A 13,203-nucleotide genomic window follows, 5' to 3' on the forward strand; every position below is an offset into this window, starting at 1 on the left:
GCTGTTAGTCCGTAACTATTATTCAGAAGCCGCATAGTACACGCGGTTCCCGACCTCTATTCCTTGACATTCAACACCTTTATTCCCATGTGGGACAGCCGTCTCCCTTGTCCCGGAAACTCCAGACGGAGTCTCGCATGATGGCGGAAGCTGAGAACGGCTCCCCTAATGAGCTGACCCAAACATCCGCCCCCCAGGCAAACAAGCAGAACGGGGTTGATGTTGTTGCAGAACCCCAGACTCCGGAGGAGGTCCCGGAGTCGAAACCAACATTACCAGATGCAACGGAACGCAAGGAAATTTCTCTAGACGAGGACAAAGTGCACAATTCATCACAAGATCGATTGGAGAACGACGAGAATAACTTATCTCAAGAGACATCGGCGACATCCCCGAAGACCACCGCCGAATCCTCTGAGCCTACGGACGTGCTCGAACCTAGCAATGAAACGGATCAGCCGGAAATGAGAGATGATCATAGTGAAACCCCGCGCGGAGACCAAGGTACCGCATCCGAGGAACAGTCGAGTGAGGTTCCTGATGCCCAGCCAACTCAAGATGAGCAGCTTGCCCGGGACATGCGATTGCGTTCGGATTCCCGATCTACTACCGCGACTTTTGCGACTCACCGGTCATCCACAGTTAGCTCTACTGTCTTCATCGTCTCGGCTTTGGACACAATTGGTGCTTCGCGAGAAGCTCGGAAGAACAAGGATCTGGAGGACGCTGTGAAGAACGCGCTCGACAATGTCAAGCAGTCAGATCGTCAGCCAATAGACCCAGAGGTTCTTTTCCGCCCTTTGCTACTTGCCAGCAGGACTTTTAGCATCCCTCTACAAGTCACCGCTCTCGATTGCATCGGCAAACTGATCACTTACTCCTATTTCGCATTCCCGTCAAACCAAGAACCCAAGCTCTCGGAGTCAGAAGCCACCGCCGAACAGCCCCCTCTCATTGAACGAGCTATCGACGCAATCTGCGATTGTTTCGAAAATGAGGCCACCCCGATCGAGATCCAACAGCAAATCATAAAGTCGCTTCTGGCTGCGGTCTTGAATGACAAAATTGTAGTGCATGGCGCAGGTCTTTTGAAGGCTGTCCGCCAGATATATAACATGTTCATTTATTCCAAGTCCAGTCAAAATCAGCAAATCGCTCAGGGATCGCTCACGCAAATGGTCAGCACGGTCTTCGACAGACTTCGTGTGAGACTCGATCTAAGGGAACTTCGGGTCCGTGAACGGGAGAAGGGACAAAGTTCTTCGGATGATGTGACGATTGAGACACCAGATGCCCCTCACGCTGCTGAGGATGATCAGGTCTCCGATGTTGTTTCTGTGGCGACGGATCAGCCGGTCTCAAAAGAGCCAACGGAGAAGCTCACCTTGGAGAGTTTCGAATCCAACAAAGATATCACGACTGTCAATGACAACGTGCCGACGATGGTTACCCGCGCTATCGTCAATCAGAAAAGAGCACAGTCCTCAGCTGGGGCTTCTGGAGAGGAGAAAGAGGCTGAAGACCCAGCCAATGACGAGGATGAAGTCGACGAGATTTATGTTAAAGATGCTTTCCTAGTTTTCAGGGCTCTTTGCAAATTAAGTCACAAAGTCCTCAGCCACGAGCAGCAGCAGGATCTGAAATCTCAGAACATGAGATCCAAGCTGCTTTCCCTGCACCTAATCCACTACCTCGTCAATAACCACGTCATCATTTTCACCTCACCTCTTCTCACCATCAAGAATAGCTCCGGGAGCTCAGATGCGATGACCTTCCTCCAGGCCGTGAGGCCTCATCTCTGTCTGAGTCTCAGTCGAAATGGCGCTAGCTCGGTCCCCAAAGTATTCGAGGTCTGCTGCGAAATATTCTGGCTCATGCTGAAACATATGAGAGTCATGATGAAGGTATGTAGCTGCTAAATTCCTCAAAAACTTATCTGTCCTCGCCTAACTCTGGAACAGAAGGAGCTGGAGGTCTTCATGAAGGAAATCTATCTAGCCATTCTCGAAAAGCGAAATGCACCGGCGTTCCAAAAGCAGTATTTCATGGAGGTATTAGAAAGACTAGCGGATGAGCCACGGGCCTTGGTCGAGATGTACCTCAACTACGATTGTGACCGAACGGCGTTGGAGAACATTTTCCAGAAGTTTGTCTCCCAGGTCTCAGTGTGCTCGCTTGATAATTATCTAACCGAATCCACAGCATCATCGAACAGCTTTCACGATACGCCAGTGTTCCAACAGCAGTGAGCCCTGCCCAACAACAACAATACCATGAGCAGCATGTGAAGGCTTCAAGTGTCGGCAACGAATGGCACCAGCGTGGCACCCTTCCTCCGAACCTCACGAGCGCCAGCATAGGTAACAGTCAGCCACCAGCTACACACAGTGTGCCTGCGGAGTACATTCTCAAACACCAAGCTGTTGAGTGCCTAGTTGAGATCCTGGAATCGTTGGACAACTGGGCTTCGCAGCGTAATGTCGACCAGTCCGCTGCCCGGGCTGTCTCCCAAAAGTCAGTTGATAATCCTCGAGATTCTCTGGAGAGCAGCGCCCCTCCATTCCTTGCTTCACCACGAATAGATGGCACCGATGGCAGTACTGGCCGGTCCACCCCGGTCCCTGATGATGACCCAAGCCAGGTGGAGAAGGTGAAGCAGAGGAAGATTGCGCTCACGAATGCAATCCAACAATTCAACTTCAAACCCAAGCGAGGTATCAAACTCTCCATTCAGGAAGGATTTATACGGTCCGATTCTCCCGAGGAGATTGCGTCCTTCATCCTCCGCAACGAGCGCTTAGACAAAGTTATGATTGGAGAATATCTTGGAGAGGGTGAAGCCGAAAACATTGCCATCATGCACGCTTTTGTTGACATGATGGACTTTTCCAAACGGCGCTTCGTGGATGCTCTCCGCTCATTCTTGCAACACTTCCGCTTGCCAGGAGAAGCTCAGAAGATCGATCGATTCATGCTTAAGTTCTCCGAGCGCTATGTTACGCAAAATCCGAACGCGTTCGCCAACGCCGATACAGCTTATGTTCTCGCGTACTCCGTTATCCTGCTTAACACCGATCAGCATAGCTCCAAGATGAAGGGTCGCCGCATGACCAAGGAGGACTTCATCAAGAACAACCGCGGCATCAACGATAATCAAGATTTGCCTGAGGAATATCTTGTCTCCATCTTCGAGGAGATTGCAAATAACGAGATTGTTCTTGACACTGAAAGAGAGCTGGCGGCGAACAACGCTGCTCCTGCACCCGTGCCCGGCGGCCTCGCGTCCAGGGCTGGACAGGTTTTTGCAACAGTTGGAAGAGACATCCAGGGTGAGAGGTATGCGCAGGCTTCTGAGGAAATGGCCAACAAAACTGAGCAGCTTTATCGAAGTCTGATCCGAGCGCAGCGCAAGACCGCGGTTAAGGAGGCACTATCACGATTTATCCCAGCAACCTCCGTTCAGCATGTTGGCTCCATGTTCAATGTCACGTGGATGTCGTTCCTCTCGGGCTTGTCTGCCCCAATGCAGGATACTCAGAACCTTAAGACCATCAAACTATGCATGGAAGGTATGAAACTGGCTATTAGAATCAGTTGTACCTTTGACCTAGAGACTCCGCGCGTTGCGTTTGTCACTGCCTTGGCGAAGTTCACAAACTTGGGCAATGTTAGAGAGATGGTTGCAAAGAATGTTGAGGCATTGAAGATCCTGCTCGATGTGGCTCTCTCAGAAGGAAATCACCTAAAGAGTTCTTGGAGAGATATTCTCACATGCGTGAGCCAACTGGACAGACTCCAGCTACTGAGCGACGGAGTTGACGAAGGCTCTTTGCCGGATGTTTCGCGGGCTCGTATTGTCCCTCAATCGTCAGTCGATGGGCCCAGAAGATCAATGCAAGCACCAAGGCGTCCACGTCCCAAATCCATCACTGGATCTACGCCTTTCCGAGCGGAGATTGCAATGGAAAGCCGCTCAACCGAGATGGTCAAAGGAGTAGACCGAATTTTCACCAACACAGCAAATCTATCACATGAAGCAATAATTGACTTCGTTCGGGCGCTGAGTGAAGTTAGTTGGCAAGAGATTCAGTCTTCTGGGCAGACCGATTCCCCTCGTACATACAGTTTGCAAAAACTAGTCGAGATCAGTTATTACAACATGACCAGAGTCAGGATCGAGTGGTCCAAGATCTGGGAAGTCCTTGGGCAACACTTCAACCAGGTTGGATGTCACTCTAACACAACCGTGGTGTTTTTCGCTTTGGACTCGCTCCGTCAACTGTCGATGCGCTTTATGGAAATTGAGGAACTACCGGGATTCAAATTCCAGAAGGACTTCCTCAAGCCGTTCGAGCATGTCATGTCCAACAGTAACGCTGTTACCGTGAAGGACATGATACTCCGGTGTCTCATCCAGATGATTCAAGCCCGTGGGGATAATATCCGTTCCGGTTGGAAAACGATGTTTGGCGTGTTCTCATTCGCAGCACGAGAGCCCTATGGTAGGTTTGAGCCGCGCAAGTATTCAACCAAGTGACACCAGCTAACCATCGAATATAGAGGGCATTGTGAACATGGCATTTGAACATGTTACTCAGGTCTATAACACCCGCTTTGGCGTCGTGATAACACAAGGGGCCTTCCCTGACCTCATCGTATGCCTCACAGAGTTCTCGAAGAACATGAGGTTTCAAAAGAAGTCACTGCAGGCGATCGAGCTTCTGAAGTCTACGGTTGCGAAGATGCTGAAGACTCCAGAATGCCCTCTGTCTCATCACGGCTCCTCGGTGGCCTTCCATGAGGATGCCACAAACCTTACCCAGCAACTCACTCGCCAGTCGAAAGAAGAACAGTTCTGGTATCCCATATTGATTGCGTTCCAAGATATTCTCATGACTGGCGATGATCTTGAGGCTCGATCACGGTAAGCTTATTCACGTATGGCTAACAACTTTTGCTAATTCTGGACCTCAGGGCCTTAACGTACCTGTTCGATACCTTGATACGGTACGGAGGTAGCTTCCCTCAAGAGTTCTGGGATGTCCTCTGGAGGCAACTCTTATATCCCATCTTCGTTGTATTACAATCCAAGTCGGAGATGTCCAAGGTGCCTAACCATGAAGAGCTATCGGTATGGCTCTCAACCACAATGATTCAAGCTCTGCGGCACATGATTACGCTATTCACGCATTACTTCGATGCGCTTGAATACATGCTGGGACGCGTTCTAGAACTTCTCACGCTTTGCATATGTCAAGAAAATGACACCATTGCGCGGATCGGCAGCAATTGCTTGCAACAGCTGATTTTGCAAAATGTCGAGAAATTCGAGAAAGACCACTGGAGCAAGACCGTCAATGCTTTCATCGAACTTTTTGCCAAGACGACTGCATACGAACTTTTCACAGCTGCAACAACTGTGACAACCGCGACCCCGAAGACGCCATTGGCGCAAGCAGCAAATGGGCAAACAGCGGACATCCAGGAGGAAAGTCAAGATCCCGCCGAGTCATTGTCCACTGGAGAAACCCCCATTGAACCCTCTAAGCCTAATGGCACACAAGACACGACACCCGAGCATGAGGACGGAGACATGCCTGCAGCTTCAGATAAGGAGTTAGAGGACTACAGGCCACAAGCGGATACCCAGCAGCAACCGGCTGCTGTTACTGCTGCACGACGCCGCTATTTCAATCGCATCATTACGAATTGCGTCCTTCAACTACTCATGATCGAGACGGTTCATGAACTATTTTCCAACGACAAGGTCTACGCACAGATTCCCAGCCTCGAACTTTTGCGGCTTATGGGACTGCTCAAGAAAAGTTATCAATTTGCAAAGAAGTTCAATGAGGATAAGCACTTGCGAATGCAGCTCTGGCGCCAAGGATTCATGAAATCGCCTCCCAACCTCCTCAAGCAGGAAAGTGGAAGTGCCGCAACTTACGTCCACATTCTTTTCAGGATGTACCATGATGAGCGGGATGAGCGGAAGAGCAGCCGTGGGGAGACAGAAGCGGCATTGATCCCGTAAGTACTCGTCCATGTACCGAAGGCATTTCTCCGTTTACTAACCTTCATTGCAGTCTCTGCGCGGATATTATTAGCGGCTTTGTTCGACTTGATGATGATTCGCAACATCGTAACATAGTAGCCTGGCGTCCTGTTGTTGTGGATGTTATCGAAGGCTACACGAACTTCCCCCTGGAAGGTTTTGACAAGCACATTGAGACATTCTATCCCCTCGCTGTGGACCTTCTTGGCCGCGACCTGAATCCCGAGATTCGCATCGCCATTCAGTCCTTGCTGCAGCGAATCGGAGAAGCCAGGTTAGGTTTACCTGCCAGGTCTCCGCCCGCTCCCTCCAGCCCGAGACATTCGATATCGGGCCGTTCATCCCGCAAGCAAGGTGTCGGCCGACACTGAACATCTTCCACCCCATTTCCACTTAGCAAGGTTGTGTATCTGGTTTTCCACTGTTGCTTCATATCATTTTTCTCTTTTTGGATATCCTTGTTTCCTCTCTGTGAGAGGCTGGTTTCTGCTTCTCAAGATCACTTAGTGTAAAATTAGCCATACCGGAATGCTGTCTGTTTGTTTTCTTCAAGCCTCTGGAACCTCCAGAGATGTGCTTCATATACATAACTTTACTTACAAACTCATTGGCCATCAAGATACTCTATTCTTCGTTACCAACTGAATCTCATACAGTCGGGGCTGGGACGCTAGCTCGAATCTCGCCCATGGTGGGAACATTCCCCGACTGATAGTGCGTCAGTAGAGCCGCCATATCCTCCTCGCTCATGTGCACCAAATCCTCCAACCTCCACTGTTCACAGACACCGGACATCCTAGGGTTCTCATCAGCATAGGAACGAGTGAGCGATAATGAAACTTCAGACGCACCACTTCATCCGCTTAGGACCCTCCTGCGGAGCAGGAGCCACTTCCCTCAACTTCTGCCGCAGCCTGCCAACATTCGCTATAGCAGTACCCATATTACTAGGCAGCGTATCTGCAATATTCTTCCGAACCATACTTGCAAGCTTTGGTCCGTTCCCATTCGTACTGACCATGATCTGCAGCGGGCCATCGCGGTGCACGCTTCCAAAATAGAAGTCACACTCGGGCGGCACATCAGCTATGTTGGCTGGTATCCGCTTCTCTTTGCAGAGTTTCCAGACTTGCGTCGAAGCCTCGGGGTCGTCGATAGCACACAGGACCATATCCGCGCCTTCTAGGTCAACGGGCTCAAAATTCCGGTTAATGTGTTTGACTTGACCTTCAGATATTCGATAGGCCACTTCTTCGTTCAACCCTGAGACTGGGCACACGACAGTGACTTTGGCATCCGCATTGAGGACATTGACGATACGTCCAGCAGCTACCTGTTTTGGTGGTTAGAGAGTGGTACATGCAGAGATATATATAGTGCGGTAAAGAGAGGAACGAACTTCACCACCACCGACGACTAGGACATGTTTGTCTCGTATCTGCCATGCAACAATCAGGGAGCCCCCTCCTTGGATTTCTGGAAATTTTGACGCCATTATCAGCGAATTGCGTATGTCGAAGGACTGGAATCACTTCCAGGTGGGGTGGAAAGCTGTCCCTCCTCACTGGACTAAGCCACAATTTGCAAGCCACAGATGACAGACGAGCTGTACTACCAGCCACAACTCGGAACGGAAAAAGTCACCAAAAGCACCGTACTAGTGGGCTCTCGGCTGCATCTTTTTTTGCTGCAGTTTTTCCCCCTCTCATCCTTTGATCGTCGAACTTTTGTCGCCCACTTGGGATGACGCTATCATTTTAACGCTTCTATATCTATCAGCTTAATGAATTAGTTCGTTTGATGATTTGATCTTTTCAAGGATGCGGGGAGTTCAGATCTTCAGTGGTAACTCACACCCACTCCTCAGTGAGACGGTCTGCGAGAGGCTAGGTACTTCGCCTGCCAAAGTAGACCTCTCGAAATTCAGCAATGGCGAAACCAATGTAAATGTTGGCGTCTCCGTGCGAAATCAAGATGTGTACATCATCCAGAGCGGCAGCAAAAAGATCAATGACAGCGTCATGGAGCTGTTGATCATGATCTCAGCTTGTAAGGGAGGTTCCGCGAAGTCTATCACAGGTATGGTTACATCGTATCGACTATTAAAATCATCTATGTCGTTTTGGAGGCTGATTCAAATTTTTCTTCAGCGGTCATGCCGTATGGATTCTAGTTGGGCTCATTGCTACACATGATGCTGACGCAAACGAGGTACTTCCCATACTCCCGCCAATCCAAGAAGAAAAGCCATCGTGGATCCATCACCGCACGTATGCTTGCAAATCTCCTGACAGTTGCTGGAGTTGACCATGTTATTACCTTGGATCTCCATGTGAGTGTTGGAACGATCGATTTGTTACACTGAATTCTCTGTCAGGTTGGATGATATTCTAACCGGCCCTTCCAATCAGGCATCCCAAATGCAAGGCTTCTTCGCTAAGCCTGTCGATAACCTGTTCGCCGAACCTTTCATTGCACGCTGGATTCGTAACAATGTTCCCGGCTGGAGGGAGGCTGTTGTCGTGAGCAAAAACGCAGGGGGAACTAAGCGTGTAACATCGCTGGCAGACACCCTGAAGCTCAACTTTGGCATCGTCACAACAGACAGACGTCGGCCCAAACCTGGTGCGACTCTGGCAGACAGCACGGTTTTCTTTGAGGGGTTGGAACGAGATACCACGCCATTGCCCAAAGATTACGACCCATTCGTCGCCCGGACCCCCGCCGAAAGCCTCAATGCTTCAGCAGAGGATTCGTTACCGGAAACAAATGAGGTCGATTTTGGTTATTTGCGTCCCGAAACCCCTTCTGGTGCCCGACGGCCTTCCGAGCTGGAAGCGGTGAATGAGTATACCGATGTTCGAGTCCGGGATGTGATTACCGGGCGGTTGGTACAAGGCCACTTAGTCGATGATGACTATCCTCCGTCCGGCCCTACTTCTGTGCCCGCTTCTGGGGATGCCACTCCTGGACAGCCACTGAACCGGGAAGAAGATGAAGAAGCGATACCGGATGTAATGGCGGACTCTATAGTCTCCACCACATCTTCATTGCCCGGTGATCATGCCCTAGGTGGGTCTTTCGACGCAGAGGACTCCTCCGACGACGAAAAAGGCAGCGTCGGGCGAAGCGTCGAACAAGAAAAGACCATCACGCTAGTCGGAGACGTCCGAGATAGAACGGTCTTCCTCGTCGACGACATGATTGACAAATCCGGATCATGGATCGCAGCAGCAGAAACCGTAGTGAAGCGCGGCGGGGCCAAGAAGGTCTACTGCATTGCCACTCATGGCCTCTTCGGGGACTCATCACTCGAACAAATGGAGGCGTGCAAATCCATCGACCACGTCGTCGTCACGAATACATTCCCCATCTCCCCGCAAGTCGCGCGGAAGATCAAGAAACTGATCGTCATCGATATATCCAGCCTACTAGCTGAGAGCATAAGACGCCATCACTATGGGGAAAGGTTAGTTCAAACTATCTTCAGGAGTCCAGATAAACTAGTGGCCGTTGCGCTAACGTCTCCCAGTGTTTCGGCGTTGTTCCATCTTAATGACTGAATCTGATTTCAAAAGCGACTGAAGTATCACTATCGCCGCTGTCCGATTCATGGTTTCTACTCTACTGCATTTCCTCCGAACTTGATGAAGCGTTTATGATACCACTACTAGTGCTGAGTAGTACGTTGGTAAGATTATGAAAGACGATAATGACAAAAAATCATGATGATGGCTCATATTTCTCTCCCATAACCTGGGCATTTTCATTCTTACTCGATTTTCGCAGGGCGATCGTTTGGTCTCATGAAGGTGCTTTTTTGTTGACTTACCGGTTGGATGTGACTATGAACGTTGAACGTTGAACGTTGGCATGTTCCACATCACGAAGCTGGATCTATTTCAAGTACAGCTGGTCTCATTCTAGACTTATATTTGGTCCCCGGTAGGATCTTGGTCGTCGAGACATCTGCTTCCCTCACGCTACTCAAGCCAGGTTGCCGAGTCGTACACCGTCAAGTTGCCATTTCTATCTCGCCCCTTCTTCCTTTCCAGTTTCCACCCATTCGTAGCCGATACCGGCCTACTACTTGCAGTAAATAGGCCAGCCGAAGGCAACGCCTCAGCAAAAACCAGCGGTGCAGCCCACTTTGGGGCTGCAGGAGCGTCTTGTTTCAAATTCACAAGATCGTTCTTAACGGAGCGTTGGGAGAGCAAAATAAAGTCTATTGAGCATTCCTATTCCTTCCATGGCTTTGCCGTGGATAGGGTAGGTGCGCGAGGTAGGCTTTTCGAGGAATGAAGGCATCAGCTTCTGAAGTTCGTCTTTGGGCCTTTTTGGTCGTGGAGCTGATGCAAGAGAACATCTCGAACACTTCGGTGATCTAGAATAGATATTAGTGGGTTGGAGATACCTTGTTGTACTCCGCAGGTACATGCTAGATGTTCGAATAGAATGTTACTACTACCTTCAGTGTTTAATTTTAGTTCTGCTTCAATTGGATCAGCAACGTGACGAGTACTCCGTACCTGAAGTATCGGTGTTAAGACCTGTAACCGGAAATCACCAGATCAGAGCAAAGAATGCCGAAAGTCGCGTGAGCAAACTGCATATTGAGAACTTCATGTCCGTATGCAGGTATGCAAGTGATGTCCAGATTACGTTGGCCGTGGCCGGGCTCGACGCTGGCAGCACGCAGCCGAGTCATGTTGCTACTCCGATGCTCGAAGCTGGGAGAAACCCGGCGGCCTTTCTATGTGACACAATGATCGGTCTGCCGGGTCCTTGAAAGGAAAGGTGCATGGGAAATTGAATCCCAATGGGAACCTTTGTAGCGGTGTGCGCGAACCCGACAGCGAGGATGCGGTAGAGGATCATTCTTCTGACGAAGCCCCCTGTTGGGCGGCGAATTGGCGCCGGGTATGTGGTACGAATATGACATCAGACTTGAGACGTACCAGGTTCAGCTAAATAGCATCATTGCGGTACTTTCTCGACACTGCTAAACCATTGACGCAGGACTTTTGGAGGCTACACGAGGGAGGCGCCATGCGAAAGAATGGCCAATTGGCCATGGATGTTTGCTGGCAGCAAGATTGAATGCAACAAAGCTTATGGAGATAGTTCATCACCATTTGTTGGCCGAAACGCGCGGAGCTGCGAGGCAGTGTCGCGGAACAGGGGTGGGAGCTGCTGGGAACAAAAGACCTGTCGAAAGGCAAAAGTACCCCTGTCTGGCTCCGAATGATAACTTGAAAAGTTGGACACCAGCTTCGAATCCCCAGAGTGGACATCTCTCAGCCATAGCGTCAAGGCTAGATGTTACTCGAACCAGTCAGAAACACGTCGCGGAATCGTTTCCGGTAGATCAAGTAAACTCAGCGTCGAGATCCGACTGGTCATCCGTGATTGAGTAAAAGGAGCTTCCATAACTGGCATGATGGACTGTTTTGAGTTCTAAGCTTCTGCGCGGAGTATCTGTCGCAAAGTTGAGCAGTATTGACTGCCGAGCGTCTTGATGTTTGGACAGTTTACTTTATTCAGAGAAGTTGTTTACTTGTCTGCCGTAGAAATCTGCCAAGCCAGCTTCGAGGCCATTGTGTTCGTGAGCCCTGCAAACGAAGTCTTGGACACCTGCAGGTCCTTCCTGGGCGCCTTGTATTCCTGGAATTCCCATGGCTCATCAAGTTCCGGGGAGCAGCGCATGCTCGTTTTGTTTGAGAAAAATTGAGGACCACGGAGATGTCATAACCTTCAAGAAGCCTGATCTGGGAGGTGATTTGCGGATGATATCTCGATCTACTTTTTAGCGTTGCCTAGTTATGAGCTGGACCAAGCCTCAAGTTTCCATTCCGGACTTTTGGTGGAGCAACCCCCTGGTAGAACGAGGCAATCCTTATTTCAATCTTTCGAGGCAGTCATCAGACGAAAATTCCATGAAATGCTTCCGCGATCCTGTCAACTATAATTATCCATTATTAGTACATATCGCCCTTGGCTTGACGCAAGAGACAAAAGCAGTCTCACCTGGGAGCCCAACAAGTGTCTTTTTCCTTGCAGATCTTTCCAGGATTGACTTGGACTGGTCCTACACGATGGAAGCTGGTCGCTGAAGGAGTCAGCCTAAATTAATTTCCTGCGCGGCTCGTTTGGGAGTTGATTAGCTCCTTCGACGGCGCCGTGCGTACTGCGAACCTGGTTGATGGGACCGCGGAAGTGTACAATATTCTCCGCCAGGATCGACCATGATGAACCAAAAGTTGAAAGAAAAGGGCGAGACGTAATCGTGACCAAGGGGCCCCAGGGTCGCTTGACCAAAACTTGAATTATTGCGACTTTCGAAAGCACATTTAATTATCATAGAGCACTCTATGCATGAGCCCAGTCTGGGATGCGACGTGTGTGAACATCAAGAACAGTCATATGGTATGTTGTAATTGGATCACGGATAGCCGTTGCTTCAGCTCGAGAGCCCTGGCCCTGGCTCTTCTGCAGGGATGAGGAGCCGAGACACCCCTGCCTCTGGCGGTGGATCGTATCCACTTTCAAGGAAAATTATTCCTATGAGCAGCTGAGCAAGCATCGTGGAGGTTTCGCGAGGCATTCGCGGCAGTTGAGAACGGTTTCCGGGCAGATTGGGTTGATTTGCAGGATCCAGAAGATCCGAGATGCGCGGGAAGTTGCTTGTGAATGACGAGAGTTGGCTCGAGATAGAGGTGAACAATGAATGGCAGGAGAGTAAAGTTTGGCAGATCGTGAGTGGGAGGCAGAGGTTGGAGGAGGATCGCGAGAAAGAAGGTTGGTGAAGCTGGATTTTGGTTTCGCTGGCCCCGAGTCAGTTCCAACCACCATGAAGTCATCACCTTGTCTTTCTCTCCTTCATTGTTTCGTCCATTTTCCCCATTCGAAACCGTACTTTCTTTGCTGTTTGTCTAGGCTCCAGTCTGCTGCAGGCGCAGCTTTATTTCCCACACAGACCCTCATGATCTGCACGCCACAGAGGATCCAGCATTCCAGCACCACAGCCCTGGGTTTCTAGATCTTCCTGTGGAATTTCCTAGTCCTTCGATCCTCCGATCCTTTGTCGATCTGGCATAATCATGCTGCTCCTCGACTCGGTAGGGACCTCCTGGCTGCTGCCCAGCTTT

General features: G+C 50.1%; 3 protein-coding genes across 3 annotated transcripts; 2 read left to right on the forward strand and 1 right to left on the reverse strand.

Annotated features, from left to right (window-relative positions):
- Window positions 1-140: 140 nt before the first annotated feature.
- BDV17DRAFT_292726 (Arf family guanine nucleotide exchange factor SEC7) lies at window positions 141-6,426 on the forward strand (the record flags this gene model as incomplete). Its single annotated transcript, XM_073762434.1, has 6 exons — window positions 141-1,904; window positions 1,962-2,146; window positions 2,203-4,502; window positions 4,561-4,924; window positions 4,975-6,030; window positions 6,087-6,426. 6 exons carry the CDS (start codon window positions 141-143, stop codon window positions 6,424-6,426), a joined length of 6,009 nt encoding a protein of 2,002 aa, XP_073614126.1.
- Window positions 6,427-6,703: 277 nt separating this feature from the next.
- On the reverse strand, window positions 6,704-7,550 carry BDV17DRAFT_292727 (bifunctional precorrin-2 dehydrogenase/sirohydrochlorin ferrochelatase MET8; the record flags this gene model as incomplete). The annotated part of the gene is made up of 3 exons (XM_073762435.1): window positions 6,704-6,851; window positions 6,907-7,388; window positions 7,455-7,550. 3 exons carry the CDS (start codon window positions 7,548-7,550, stop codon window positions 6,704-6,706), a joined length of 726 nt encoding a protein of 241 aa, XP_073614127.1.
- A 325-nt stretch (window positions 7,551-7,875) lies between these two features.
- BDV17DRAFT_292728 (ribose phosphate diphosphokinase subunit PRS1) lies at window positions 7,876-9,618 on the forward strand (the record flags this gene model as incomplete). The annotated part of the gene is made up of 5 exons (XM_073762436.1): window positions 7,876-8,134; window positions 8,206-8,215; window positions 8,267-8,387; window positions 8,467-9,524; window positions 9,588-9,618. The coding sequence occupies 5 exons, from the start codon at window positions 7,876-7,878 to the stop codon at window positions 9,616-9,618; spliced, it is 1,479 nt and encodes a 492-aa protein (XP_073614128.1).
- Window positions 9,619-13,203: the final 3,585 nt, after the last annotated feature.

Source organism: Aspergillus undulatus (genome assembly GCF_047715775.1).
Source record: "Aspergillus undulatus strain CBS 261.88 unplaced genomic scaffold BDV17scaffold_35, whole genome shotgun sequence".
Lineage (NCBI taxonomy): Eukaryota > Fungi > Ascomycota > Eurotiomycetes > Eurotiales > Aspergillaceae > Aspergillus > Aspergillus undulatus.